Source organism: Oncorhynchus masou, chromosome 17 (assembly GCF_036934945.1).
Source record: "Oncorhynchus masou masou isolate Uvic2021 chromosome 17, UVic_Omas_1.1, whole genome shotgun sequence".
Lineage (NCBI taxonomy): Eukaryota > Metazoa > Chordata > Actinopteri > Salmoniformes > Salmonidae > Oncorhynchus > Oncorhynchus masou.
Window position 1 is genome coordinate 1,421,417 of NC_088228.1, and position 16,509 is coordinate 1,437,925.

At 41.8% G+C, this 16,509-nt stretch overlaps 1 protein-coding gene across 1 annotated transcript in view; it reads right to left on the bottom strand.

Moving 5' to 3' along the window:
* Window positions 1-67: 67 nt before the first annotated feature.
* LOC135558307 (macrophage mannose receptor 1-like) overlaps window positions 68-16,509 on the bottom strand; it is a 67,458-nt gene continuing 51,016 nt past the window's right edge. The window contains exons 23-27 of the mRNA XM_064992031.1: window positions 15,449-15,493; window positions 13,200-13,235; window positions 12,920-13,013; window positions 12,552-12,784; window positions 68-220 (exon numbers count right to left, since the gene is read on the bottom strand). Of these exons, the coding sequence (XP_064848103.1) occupies window positions 68-220; window positions 12,552-12,784; window positions 12,920-13,013; window positions 13,200-13,235; window positions 15,449-15,493 (561 nt within the window). The remainder of the gene's footprint in view (window positions 221-12,551; window positions 12,785-12,919; window positions 13,014-13,199; window positions 13,236-15,448; window positions 15,494-16,509) is intronic.

The following is a 16,509-nucleotide window of genomic DNA, read 5'->3' on the forward strand; positions in this document are numbered from 1 at the left end:
AAGGAGACTGTCTCACCTGGTGACTACTAACACAATGGGGTCAGTGACTGTCTTACCTGGGGACTGCTTACACACTGGGGTAGGTGTGGTTACAAAGGGCTGTCTTCCAGGTGCCTTCCACATCCAGGTAGACACAGGGCCGGTCCCTGCTGGGCTCGTCTTGGGCCCACCGGTCCATGCTCAAGTGCCAGCCGTCCATCCACCTGAAGTAGCCTTGCGTCTGACAAAACAAACCACTACAGCTGTAAGTCAGTAGGTAGAGCACGGCGCTCCCAACGTCACTCTCATGGGTTTGATTCCTGCTGGCACCGCCCTGACGATCTGAACTCCATGTTATATTACAGTACACTAGCCTTTCCTGACGATCTGAACACCATGTTATATTACAGTACACTAGCCTTTCCTGACGATCTGAACACCATGTTATATTACAGTACACTAGCCTTTCCTGACGATCTGAACTCCATGTTATATTACAGTACAGTAGCCTTTCCTGATGATCTGAACAACATGTTATATTACAGTACACTAGCCTTTCCTGACGATCTGAACATCATGTTATATTACAGTACACTAGCCTTTCCTGACGATCTGAACACCATGTTATATTACAGTACACTAGCCTTTCCTGTGATCTGAACACCATGTTATATTACAGTACAGTAGCCTTTCCTGACGATCTGAACAACATGTTATATTACAGTACACTAGCCTTTCCTGACGATCTGAACAACATGTTATATTACAGTACACTAGCCTTTCCTGACGATCTGAACACCATGTTATATTACAGTACACTAGCCTTTCCTGATGATCTGAACAACATGTTATATTACAGTACACTAGCCTTTCCTGACGATCTGAACACCATGTTATATTACAGTACAGTAGCCTTTCCTGACGATCTGAACAACATGTTATATTACAGTACACTAGCCTTTCCTGACGATCTGAACACCATGTTATATTACAGTACACTAGCCTTTCCTGACGATCTGAACACCATGTTATATTACAGTACACTAGCCTTTCCTGATGATCTGAACACCATGTTATATTACAGTACACTAGCCTTTCCTGACGATCTGAACACCATGTTATATTACAGTACACTAGCCTTTCCTGACGATCTGAACAACATGTTATATTACAGTACACTAGCCTTTCCTGACGATCTGAACAACATGTTATATTACAGTACACTAGCCTTTCCTGACGATCTGAACATCATGTTATATTACAGTACACTAGCCTTTCCTGACGATCTGAACACCATGTTATATTACAGTACACTAGCCTTTCCTGACGATCTGAACACCATGTTATATTACAGTACACTAGCCTTTCCTGACGATCTGAACTCCATGTTATATTACAGTACACTAGCCTTTCCTGACGATCTGAACTCCATGTTATATTACAGTACACTAGCCTTTCCTGGCGATCTGAACACCATGTTATATTACAGTACACTAGCCTTTCCTGACGATCTGAACTCCATGTTATATTACAGTACACTAGCCTTTCCTGACGATCTGAACACCATGTTATATTACAGTACACTAGCCTTTCCTGGCGATCTGAACACCATGTTATATTACAGTACACTAGCCTTTCCTGACGATCTGAACACCATGTTATATTACAGTACACTAGCCTTTCCTGGCGATCTGAACACCATGTTATATTACAGTACACTAGCCTTTCCTGGCGATCTGAACACCATGTTATATTACAGTACAGTAGCCTTTCCTGACGATCTGAACACCATGTTATATTACAGTACACTAGCCTTTCCTGGCGATCTGAACACCATGTTATATTACAGTACACTAGCCTTTCCTGACGATCTGAACACCATGTTATATTACAGTACACTAGCCTTTCCTGACGATCTGAACACCATGTTATATTACAGTACACTAGAATTTCCTGACGATCTGAACACCATGTTATATTACAGTACACTAGCCTTTCCTGACGATCTGAACACCATGTTATATTACAGTACACTAGCCTTTCCTGACGATCTGAACACCATGTTATATTACAGTACACTAGCCTTTCCTGACGATCTGAACACCATGTTATATTACAGTACACTAGCCTTTCCTGACGATCTGAACACCATGTTATATTACAGTACACTAGCCTTTCCTGACGATCTGAACAACATGTTATATTACAGTACACTAGCCTTTCCTGACGATCTGAACACCATGTTATATTACAGTACACTAGCCTTTCCTGACGATCTGAACACCATGTTATATTACAGTACACTAGCCTTTCCTGACGATCTGAACACCATGTTATATTACAGTACACTAGCCTTTCCTGATGATCTGAACAACATGTTATATTACAGTACACTAGCCTTTCCTGACGATCTGAACAACATGTTATATTACAGTACACTAGCCTTTCCTGACGATCTGAACAACATGTTATATTACAGTACACTAGCCTTTCCTGACGATCTGAACACCATGTTATATTACAGTACACTAGCCTTTCCTGACGGTCTGAACTCCATGCTATATTACAGTACACTAGCCTTTCCTGACGATCTGAACACCATGTTATATTACAGTACACTAGCCTTTCCTGACGATCTGAACAACATGTTATATTACAGTACACTAGCCTTTCCTGACGATCTGAACACCATGTTATATTACAGTACACTAGCCTTTCCTGACGATCTGAACACCATGTTATATTACAGTACACTAGCCTTTCCTGATGATCTGAACAACATGTTATATTACAGTACACTAGCCTTTCCTGACGATCTGAACAACATGTTATATTACAGTACACTAGCCTTTCCTGACGATCTGAACACCATGTTATATTACAGTACACTAGCCTTTCCTGACGATCTGAACACCATGTTATATTACAGTACACTAGCCTTTCCTGACGATCTGAACACCATGTTATATTACAGTACAGTAGCCTTTCCTGACGATCTGAACAACATGTTATATTACAGTACACTAGCCTTTCCTGACGATCTGAACAACATGTTATATTACAGTACACTAGCCTTTCCTGACGATCTGAACTCCATGTTATATTACAGTACACTAGCCTTTCCTGACGATCTGAACACCATGTTATATTACAGTACACTAGCCTTTCCTGATGATCTGAACACCATGTTATATTACAGTACACTAGCCTTTCCTGACGATCTGAACACCATGTTATATTACAGTACACTAGCCTTTCCTGACGATCTGAACACCATGTTATATTACAGTACACTAGCCTTTCCTGATGATCTGAACACCATGTTATATTACAGTACACTAGCCTTTCCTGACGATCTGAACAACATGTTATATTACAGTACACTAGCCTTTCCTGACGATCTGAACACCATGTTATATTACAGTACACTAGAATTTCCTGACGATCTGAACACCATGTTATATTACAGTATACTAGCCTTTCCTGACGATCTGAACACCGTTTTGTGTTGCTGTAGACGACCCTGTGGTTGAAACCCAACCGGTATACCCTACAGCAGTCCCGTGACTTCTTCCCGTTCTCCCAACACATTCCAAGGCCATCTGGATTCCTACAGATAACCATTAACTTGTATCAAATGTATTTATAAAGCCCTTCTTAGATCAGCTGATGTCACACAGCGCTTTACAGAATCTCAGCCTAAAACCCCAAACAGGAAGCAATGCAGGTGTAGAAGCACCTTGTTACTTCTGATGTACCAACCAGTCTCTATCACCCCTCAGATACTATAGTATTACTGATGTACCAACCAGTCTCTATCACCCCTCAGATACTGTAGTATTACTGATGTACCAACCAGTCTCTATCACCCCTCCGATACTATAGTATTACTGATGTACCAACCAGTCTCTATCACCCCTCAGATACTATAGTATTACTACAGCCAGTCTCTATCACCCCTCCGATACTATAGTATTACTGATGTACCAACCAGTCTCTATCACCCCTCAGATACTATAGTATTACTACAGCCAGTCTCTATCACCCCTCCGATACTATAGTATTACTGATGTACCAACCAGTCTCTATCACCCCTCAGATACTATAGTATTACTGATTTACCAACCAGTCTCTATCACCCCTCAGATACTATAGTATTACTACAACCAGTCTCTATCCCCCCTCAGATACTATAGTATTACTACAGCCAGTCTCTATCACCCCTCCGATACTATAGTATTACTGATGTACCAACCAGTCTCTATCACCCCTCCGATACTATAGTATTACTGATGTACCAACCAGTCTCTATCACCCCTCAGATACTATAGTATTACTACAGCCAGTCTCTATCACCCCTCCGATACTATAGTATTACTGATGTACCAACCAGTCTCTATCACCCCTCAGATACTATAGTATTACTGATGTACCAACCAGTCTCTATCACCCCTCAGATAATACAGTATTACTGATGTACCAACCAGTCTCTATCAACCCTCAGACACTATAGTATTACTACAACCAGTCTCTATCACCCCTCAGATAATATAGTATTACTGATGTACCAACCAGTCTCTATCACCCCTCAGATACTATAGTATTACTACAACCAGTCTCTATCACCCCTCAGATAATACAGTATTACTGATGTACCAACCAGTCTCTATCACCCCTCAGATACTATAGTATTACTGATGTACCAACCAGTCTCTGTCACACCTCAGATACTATAGTATTACTTATGTACGAACCAGTCTCTGTCACCCCTCAGATACTATAGTATTACTGATGTACCAACCAGTCTCTATCACCCCTCAGAAACTATAGTATCACTGATGTACCAACCAGTCTCTATCACCCCTCAGATACTATAGTATTACTGATGTACCAACCAGTCTCTGTCACCCCTCAGATACTATAGTATTACTGATTTACCATCCAATCTCTATCACTCCTCAGATACTATAGTATTACTACAACCAGTCTCTATCGCCCCTCAGATACTATAGTATTACTACAACCAGTCTCTATCACCCCTCAGATACTATAGTATTACTTATGTATGAACCAGTCTCTGTCACCCCTCAGATACTATAGTATTACTGATGTACCAACCAGTCTCTGTCACCCCTCAGATACTATAGTATTACTGATTTACCATCCAGTCTCTATCACTCCTCAGATACTATAGTATTACTACAACCAGTCTCTATCACCCCTCAGATACTATAGTATTACTACAACCAGTCTCTATCACCCCTCAGATACTGTAGTATTACTGATGTACCAACCAGTCTCTATCACCCCTCAGATACTATAGTATTACTGATTTACCATCCAGTCTCTATCACTCCTCAGATACTATAGTATTACTGCAACCAGTCTCTATCACCCCTCAGATACTATAGTATTACTACAACCAGTCTCTATCACACCTCAGATACTATAGTATTACTGATATACGAACCAGTCTCTATTACCCTTCAGATACTATAGTATTACTGATGTACCAACCAGTCTCTATCACCCCTCAGATACTATAGTATTACTGATGTACCAACCAGTCTCTATCACCCCTCAGATACTGTAGTATTACTGAGGTACCAACCAGTCTCTATCCCCCCTCAGATACTATAGTATTACTACAACCAGTCTCTATCACCCCTCAGATACTATAGTATTACTGATGTACCAACCAGTCTCTATCACTCCTCAGATACTATAGTATTACTACAACCAGTCTCTATCACCCCTCAGATACTATAGTATTACTGATGTACCAACCAGTCTCTATCACCCCTCAGATACTATAGTATTACTGATGTACCAACCAGTCTCTATCCCCCCTCAGATACTATAGTATTACTACAACCAGTCTCTATCCCCCCTCAGATACTATAGTATTACTGATGTACCAACCAGTCTCTATCACTCCTCAGATACTATAGTATTACTACAACCAGTCTCTATCACCCCTCAGATACTATAGTATTACTGATGTACCAACCAGTCTCTATCACCCCTCAGATACTATAGTATTACTGATGTACCAACCAGTCTCTATCACCACTCAGATACTATAGTATTACTGATGTACCAACCAGTCTCTATCACCCCTCAGATACTATAGTATTACTGATGTACCAACCAGTCTCTATCACCACTCAGATACTATAGTATTACTGATGTACCAACCAGTCTCTATCACCACTCAGATACTATAGTATTAATGATGTACCAACCAGTCTCTATGACCCCTCAGATGCTATAGTATTACTGATGTACCAACCAGTCTCTATCACTCCTCAGATACTATAGTATTACTACAACCAGTCTCTATCACCCCTCAGATACTATAGTATTACTGATGTACCAACCAGTCTCTATCACCTCTCAGATACTATAGTATTACCGATGTACCAACCAGTCTCTATCACTCCTCAGATACTATAGTATTACTACAACCAGTCTCTATCCCCCCTCAGATACTATAGTATTACTGATGTACCAACCAGTCTCTATCACCCCTCAGATACTATAGTATTACTGATGTACCAACCAGTCTCTATCACTCCTCAGATACTATAGTATTACTACAACCAGTCTCTATCACCCCTCAGATACTATAGTATTACTGATGTACCAACCAGTCTCTATCAACCCTCAGACACTATAGTATTACTACAACCAGTCTCTATCACCCCTCAGATAATAAAGTATTACTGATGTACCAACCAGTCTCTATCACCCATCAGATACTATAGTATTACTGATGTACCAACCAGTCTCTGTCATCCCTCAGATACTATAGTATTACTTATGTACGAACCAGTCTCTGTCACCCCTCAGATACTATAGTATTACTGATGTACCAACCAGTCTCTGTCACCCCTCAGATACTATAGTATTACTGATTTACCATCCAGTCTCTATCACTCCTCAGATACTATAGTATTACTACAACCAGTCTCTATCACCCCTCAGATACTATAGTATTACTACAACCAGTCTCTATCACCCCTCAGATACTATAGTATTACTTATGAACGAACCAGTCTCTGTCACCCCTCAGATACTATAGTATTACTGATGTACCAACCAGTCTCTATCACCCCTCAGATACTATAGTATTACTACAACCAGTCTCTATCACCCCTCAGATACTATAGTATTACTGATGTACCAACCAGTCTCTATCACCCCTCAGATACTATAGTATTACTGATGTAACAACCAGTCTCTATCACCCCTCAGATACTATAGTATTACTGATGTAACAACCAGTCTCTGTCACCCCTCAGATACTATGGTATTACTGATTTACCATCCAGTCTCTATCACTCCTCAGATACTATAGTATTACTACAACCAGTCTCTATCACCCCTCAGATACTATAGTATTACTACAACCAGTCTCTATCACCCCTCAGATACTATAGTATTACTTATGTACGAACCAGTCTCTGTCACCCCTCAGATACTATAGTATTACTGATGTACCAACCAGTCTCTGTCACCCCTCAGATACTATAGTATTACTGATTTCCCATCCAGTCTCTATCACTCCTCAGATACTATAGTATTACCACAACCAGTCTCTATCACCCCTCAGATACTATAGTATTACTGATGTACGAACCAGTCTCTATTACCCTTCAGATACTATAGTATTACTGATGTACCAACCAGTCTCTACCACCCCTCAGATACCATAGTATTACTGATGTACCAACCAGTCTCTATCACCCCTCAGATACTGTAGTATTACTGATATACCAACCAGTCTCTATTCCCCCTCAGATACTATAGTATTACTGATGTACCAACCAGTCTCTATCACTCCTCAGATACTATAGTATTACTACAACCAGTCTCTATCACCCCTCAGATACTATAGTATTACTGATGTACCAACCAGTCTCTATCACCCCTCAGATACTGTAGTATTACTGATATACCAACCAGTCTCTATTCCCCCTCAGATACTATAGTATTACTGATGTACCAACCAGTCTCTATCACTCCTCAGATACTATAGTATTACTACAACCAGTCTCTATCACCCCTCAGATACTATAGTATTACTGATGTACCAACCAGTCTCTATCACCCCTCAGATACTATAGTATTACTGATGTACCAACCAGTCTCTATCACCCCTCAGATACTATAGTATTACTGATGTACCAACCAGTCTCTATCACCACTCAGATACTATAGTATTACTGATGTACCAACCAGTCTCTATCACCCCTCAGATACTATAGTATTACTGATGTACCAACCAGTCTCTATCACCACTCAGATACTATAGTATTACTGATGTACCAACCAGTCTCTATCACCCCTCAGATACTATAGTATTACTGATGTACCAACCAGTCTCTATCACCCCTCAGATGCTATAGTATTACTGATGTACCAACCAGTCTCTATCACTCCTCAGATACTATAGTATTACTACAACCAGTCTCTATCACCCCTCAGATACTATAGTATTACTGATGTACCAACCAGTCTCTATCACCCCTCAGATACTATAGTATTACTGATGTACCAACCAGTCTCTATCACTCCTCAGATACTATAGTATTACTACAACCAGTCTCTATCCCCCCTCAGATACTATAGTATTACTGATGTACCAACCAGTCTCTATCACCCCTCAGATACTATAGTATTACTGATGTACCAACCAGTCTCTATCACTCCTCAGATACTATAGTATTACTACAACCAGTCTCTATCACCCCTCAGATACTATAGTATTACTGATGTACCAACCAGTCTATATCAACCCTCAGACACTATAGTATTACTACAACCAGTCTCTATCACCCCTCAGATAATAAAGTATTACTGATGTACCAACCAGTCTCTATCACCCCTCAGATACTATAGTATTACTGATGTACCAACCAGTCTCTGTCACCCCTCAGATACTATAGTATTACTTATGTACGAACCAGTCTCTGTCACCCCTCAGATACTATAGTATTACTGATGTACCAACCAGTCTCTATCACCCCTCAGATACTATAGTATTACTGATTTACCATCCAGTCTCTATCACTCCTCAGATACTATAGTATTACTACAACCAGTCTCTATCACCCCTCAGATACTATAGTATTACTTATGTACGAACCAGTCTCTGTCACCCCTCAGATACTATAGTATTACTGATTTACCATCCAGTCTCTATCACTCCTCAGATACTATAGTATTACTACAACCAGTCTCTATCACCCCTCAGATACTATAGTATTACTGATGTACCAACCAGTCTCTATCACCACTCAGATACTATAGTATTACTGATGTACCAACCAGTCTCTATCACCCCTCAGATACTATAGTATTACTGATGTACCAACCAGTCTCTATCACCACTCAGATACTATAGTATTACTGATGTACCAACCAGTCTCTATCACCCCTCAGATACTATAGTATTACTGATGTACCACTGAGGAAGTACAGTTCCCGCTCAGCCCAGTCAAAACTGTTCGCTGCTCTGGCCCCCCAATGGTGGAACAAACTCCCTCACGACGCCAGGACAGCGGAGTCAATCACCACCTTACATTCCGGAGACACCTGAAACCCCACCTCTTCAAGGAATATCTAGGATAGGATAAAGCAATCCTTCTCAACCCCCCCCCCCCCTTAAATGATTTAGATGCACTATTGTAAAGTGGCTGTTCCACTGATGTCAGAAGGTGAATTCACCAATTTGTAAGTCGCTCAGTCTAAATGACTTAAATGTAAATGTAAATCACCCCTCAGATACTATAGTATTACTGATGTACCAACCAGTCTCTATCACTCCTCAGATACTATAGTATTACTGATGTACCAACCAGTCTCTATCACCCCTCAGATACTATAGTATTACTGATGTACCAACCAGTCTCTATCACCACTCAGATACTATAGTATTACTGATGTACCAACCAGTCTCTATCCCCCCTCAGATACTATAGTATTACTGATGTACCAACCAGTCTCTATCACCCCTCAGACACTATAGTATTACTGATGTACCAACCAGTCTCTATCACCCCTCAGATACTATAGTATTACTGATGTACCAACCAGTCTCTATCACTCCTCAGATACTATAGTATTACTACAACCAGTCTCTATCACCCCTCAGATACTATAGTATTACTACAACCAGTCTCTATCACCCCTCAGATACTATAGTATTTCTGATGTACCAACCAGTCTCTATCACCCCTCAGATGCTATAGTATTACTGATGTACCAACCAGTCTCTATCACTCCTCAGATACTATAGTATTACTACAACCAGTCTCTATCACCCCTCAGATACTATAGTATTACTGATGTACCAACCAGTCTCTATCACCCCTCAGATACTATAGTATTACTGATGTACCAACCAGTCTCTATCACTCCTCAGATACTATAGTATTACTACAACCAGTCTCTATCCCCCTCAGATACTATAGTATTACTGATGTACCAACCAGTCTCTATCACCCCTCAGATACTATAGTATTACTGATGTACCAACCAGTCTCTATCACTCCTCAGATACTATAGTATTACTACAACCAGTCTCTATCCCCCCTCAGATACTATAGTATTACTGATGTACCAACCAGTCTCTATCACCCCTCAGATACTATAGTATTACTGATGTACCAACCAGTCTCTATCACCACTCAGATACTATAGTATTACTGATGTACCAACCAGTCTCTATCACCCCTCAGATACTATTGTATTACTGATGTACCAACCAGTCTCTATCACCCCTCAGATACTATAGTATTACTGATGTACCACTGAGGAAGTACAGTTCCCGCTCAGCCCAGTCAAAACTGTTCGCTGCTCTTGCCCCCCAATGGTGGAACAAACTCCCTCACGACGCCAGGACAGCGGAGTCAATCACCACCTTCCGGAGACACCTGAAACCCCACCTCTTCAAGGAATATCTAGGATAGGATAAAGCAATCCTTCTCAACCCCCCCCCCCCCCTTAAATGATTTAGATGCACTATTGTAAAGTGGCTGTTCCACTGGATGTCAGAAGGTGAATTCACCAATTTGTAAGTCGCTCTGGATAAGAGCGTCTGCTAAATGACTTAAATGTAAATGTAAATCACCCCTCAGATACTATAGTGTTACTGATGTACCAACCAGTCTCTATCACCCCTCAGATACTATAGTATTACTGATGTACCAACCAGTCTCTATCACCACTCAGATACTATAGTATTACTGATGTACCAACCAGTCTCTATCACCCCTCAGATACTATAGTATTTCTGATGTACCAACCAGTCTCTATCACCCCTCAGATGCTATAGTATTACTGATGTACCAACCAGTCTCTATCACTCCTCAGATACTATAGTATTACTACAACCAGTCTCTATCACCCCTCAGATACTATAGTATTACTGATGTACCAACCAGTCTCTATCACCCTCAGATACTATAGTATTACTGATGTACCAACCAGTCTCTATCACTCCTCAGATACTATAGTATTACTACAACCAGTCTCTATCCCCCCTCAGATACTATAGTATTACTGATGTACCAACCAGTCTCTATCACCCCTCAGATACTATAGTATTACTGATGTACCAACCAGTCTCTATCACTCCTCAGATACTATAGTATTACTACAACCAGTCTCTATCACCCCTCAGATACTATAGTATTACTGATGTACCAACCAGTCTCTATCACCCCTCAGATACTATAGTATTACTGATGTACCAACCAGTCTCTATCCCCCCTCAGATACTATAGTATTACTGATGTACCAACCAGTCTCTATCACTCCTCAGATACTATAGTATTACTACAACCAGTCTCTATCCCCCTCAGATACTATAGTATTACTGATGTACCAACCAGTCTCTATCCCCCCTCCGATACTATAGTATTACTGATGTACCAACCAGTCTCTATCACCCCTCAGATACTATAGTATTACTACAACCAGTCTCTATCCCCCCTCAGATACTATAGTATTACTGATGTACCAACCAGTCTCTATCCCCCCTCAGATACTATAGTATTACTACAACCAGTCTCTATCCCCCCTCAGATACTATAGTATTACTACAACCACTCTCTATCACCCCTCAGATACTATAGTATTACTGATGTACCAACCAGTCTCTATCCCCCCTCAGATACTATAGTATTACTGATGTACCAACCAGTCTCTATCACCCCTCAGATACTATAGTATTACTACAACCAGTCTCTATCCCCCTCAGATACTATAGTATTACTGATGTACCAACCAGTCTCTATCCTCCTCAGATACTATAGTATTACTACAACCAGTCTCTATCCCCCCTCAGATACTATAGTATTACTACAACCAGTCTCTATCCCCCCTCAGATACTATAGTATTACTACAACCACTCTCTATCCCCCCTCAGATACTATAGTATTACTTGTTATCCATCATGTCTCGAGTATAGAAATGTTCAAAGTGTCACCCAGACTCCAACAGTACCAATAACCTGCCTGTTCTGAGGAGTCCGTTGCACCTGAAGAGACAGCTGGTACTGTACCTCATTCCTATTGAGTCCAATCCACAGTGGTGTCTGCAGCTTCAGAGCCTGCAGCTCCAGGTAGGCTGCTGACAGTTCATCCAGGGTGCTCGCCAGCTGGCCCTCCTCAGCCTCACACTGCATCCGGGCTTCGGGCCATGTCCTGTTCTGGGGCAGCACCTTGTAGGAGTCGTTGGCCAGCTTCACCCAGCCTCTAGGTAATACTGTCGGTGTCGGGACTGGGATGCCTGAGTCTAGGAGGCCAGAGCAACACTTAGTCACATTACAACTCACAGGGCCGAGGATGGAGACAAAAAGGAGGAGGAAGAAGAGGATGAAGAGTAGGAGAGAGAAAGAAGGAGAGAGAGAGAAGAGGAGTCTTTTCTCACCAACTTTACGCTGACAGATGAAGCCGTGTGTGTCGTTGCAGGACCTGATTTCCCATTTTCCCAAGACGGAGAAGGAACTGGCCATCACAATACACTGTGAGACAAAGATGATCAATATCGACAACATTCACAGTCAGACTTAATTCTCTCATTTAGTAGAGCTTTGAGCAAAATGTAAGTCTAGCACTTTAAATAAGACATTATTAATATGTTATTATATCCGATTTATAGTGTGTAATTCTCCTTTTGAATGGTGACAGTTCGTTTAAATTTATCTTACCCGACTAGCCTGAGAGGAAAGCACATCCATGTACCGCTACAATTAGAAAACAAAATGGTATACGTTAGTGGTATTTATTAAGAAATTGTTCTAGAGATAGAATAAGCAAAGTAAACGATGGGGATTCAGTCAATGTGTTTCAGTATAGTATGTAAACGATAGAGATTTAGTCAATGTGTTTCAGTATAGTATGTAAACGATAGGGATTTAGTCAATGTGTTTCAGTATAGTATGTAAACGATAGGGATTTAGTCAATGTGTTTCAGTATAGTATGTAAACGATAGGGATTTAGTCAATGTGTTTCAGTATAGTATGTATTTAAACATATGTACAGTAGGCCTGTCGGTGTGTATACAAAATGTTTAGCTGGTGAAAGTATACCCCTTGCAGAGTCTACACATTTTGCTGCCTTAAAATTACATCTAATTGTTTTTGTCAAAAGTGTTCAAGCACAGTACATTTGGTTGGAAATCTTTGATGGACAGCAATATTCAAACTTTGTTTCTGTTTTTTTAAGCAGATTAAAGTCAGAACTGAGACTGGGCCATTCACTCAACACCTATTGGAAAGCCATTCTGGTGTGTCTTTGGCATTCACATGTGTGTAATTAGGATTTCTTGTCCCTGGGATAGTTCAAGAATGTCTTGTCCCTGTGATAGTCCCAGGGCTTTCTTGTCCCTGGGATAGTCCCAGGGCTTTTTGGTCCCTGGATAGTCCCAGGCTTTCTTATCCCTGGATAGTCCCAGGCTTTCTTGTCCCTGTGATAGTCCCAGCCTTTCTTGTCCCTGGGAAAGTCCCAGCCTTTCTTGTCCCTGGATAGTCCCAGCCTTTCTTGTCCCTGTGATAGTCCCAGCCTTTCTTGTCCCTGGATAGTCCCAGGCTTTCTTGTCCCTGGATAGTCCCAGGGTATCTTGTCCCTGTGATAGTCCCAGCCTTTCTTGTCCCTGGGATAGTCCCAGGGTATCTTGTCCCTCCCTGGGATAGTCCCAGACTATCTTGTCCCTGGATAGTCCCAGCCTTTCTTGTCCCTGGATAGTCCCAGGCTTTCTTGTCCCTGGATAGTCCCAGGCTTTCTTGTCCCTGGGATAGTCCCAGGCTTTCTTGTCCCTGGATAGTCCCAGGGCTTTCTTGTCCCTGGGATAGTCCCAGCCTTTCTTGTCCCTGGGATAGTCCCAGGCTTTCTTGTCCCTGGGAAAGTCCCAAGCTTTTTGGTCCCTGGGATAGTCCCAGGGTGTCTTGTCCCTGGGAAAGTCCCAGGGTTTCTTGTCCCTGGGAAAGTCCCAGGCTTTTTGGTCCCTGGGATAGTCCCAGACCCTCTTGTCCCTGGGATAGTCCCAGGCTTTCTTGTCCCTGGGATAGTCCCAGGCTTTCTTGTCCATGGATTGTCCCAGGCTTTTTGGTCCCTGGGATAGTCCCAGACTATCTTGTCCCTGGGATAGTCCCAGACTATCTTGTCCCTGGGATAGTCCCAGGCTTTCTTGTCTCTGGATAGTCCCAGGCTTTTTGGTCCCTGGGATAGTCCCAGGGTGTCTTGTCCCTGGGAAAGTCCCAGGGTTTCTTGTCCCTGGGAAAGTCCCAGGCTTTTTGGTCCCTGGGATAGTCCCAGGGTTTCTTGTCCCTGGATAGTCCCAGGCTTTTTGGTCCCTGGGATAGTCCCAGGGTTTCTTGTCCCTGGATAGTCCCAGGTTTTTTGGTCCCTGGGATAGTCCCAGGGTTTCTTGTCCCTGGGAAAGTCCCAGGGTTTCTTGTCCCTGGGAAAGTCCCAGGGTATCTTGTCCCTGGGAAAGTCCCAGGGTTTCTTGTCTCAGGGATAGTCCCAGGGTTTCTTGTCCCTGGATAGTCCCAGGGTTTCTTGTCCCTGAATAGTCCCAGAGTTTTCAGAAGACAGAGGTAATCTTTCCTTTTCTTTTTTACCTGGCCTCTGCTCATGGCACGTATTTTGATCCTGACACCTTCCCCAAAGAGGCATTGACAAAGTATGAACTCTGGGGTGTTTCCAACCAGTATGAACTCTGGGGTGTTTCCACCAAGTATGATCTCTGGGGTGTGAAGACACAATCAATACATTCTTTCACTTTGAATATGTGGAATAGGTTTGTGTAGATCTGTCAGAAAAAAACATAACTTAATTCCTTTTTTACTTCATTTTAAGGCAGCAAAATGTGAAAACCGTGCAACGCGTGTATAGATTTTCACTAGGTCCTGTGTGTGTATGTCTGTGTTTACTTCAAATTTGAAGGGACTTTACCTGACTATAGTGATGCAATCGCGATGGGATCATCTGCGACAGTCTCTACAATTAAGAAACAAAATATTACATATTAGGGGTATTAATTAAGAAACTTTATTGGTTTAGGGATAAAATTAGCAAAGTAAACTCAAAGTAGACTAACACATCATGTCCAGAGTGCCACAGTGTTCCAGGCTGTAATGTATGTGTATATTATGTAAAATGTTACCTCAATTTTCACCACTGAGCAAATTTAAGGTCTGCTGAGCACAAACTTGAAAGTTGTGAAAATTCTGTGCAATGTTCAGCACACGTTTACTGTGAACACTGAGGCTGTACCCACTTTAAGTTATTTTTACTGTGAACACTGAGGCTGTACCTGCTGTAAGTTATAGTTTTACTGTGAACACTGAGGCTGTACCTGCTTTAACTTACAGTTTTAACAGTGGACAAGTAGGCTAATGTGGCTATTTGATCATAATGTAGGCCTACCAGACAGGCCTACCATCAAAAACGATGGAGAAAATGCATCTCATAACATTTTAACATGGAAATAGCTGTTCTATCATTCAGTCTACAGTAGCAGCCAATGTGTGGTGTTCAATTATAGGCCTACATTCCATGAGACTTTTGAAAACACATGCAGGGCTTGACATTCACCTGTTTATCCAAATTTGGTTGGAAATCTTTGATGGAGAAGCAATATTCAAACTTTGTTTCTGGTTTTTAAGCAGATTAAAGTCAGGACTGAGACTGTAACATTCAGGAGCACTGAACACCTATTGGAATGCCATTCTGGTGTGTCTTTGGCATTCAAATGTGTGTAAATAGTCTTTCTTGTCCCAGGGATTCTTGTCCCTGGGATAGTCCCAGGGTATCTTGTCCCTGGGATAGTCCCAGGGTTTCTTGTCCATGGGATAGTCCCAGGGTTTCTTGTCCCAGGGATAGTCCCAGGGTATCTTGTCCCTGGATAGTCCCAGGCTTTCTTGTCCCTGGGATAGTCCCAGGGTATCTTGTCCCAGGGATAGTCCCAGGGTTTCTTGTCCCTGGGAAAGTCCCAGGGTTTCTTGTCCCTGGGA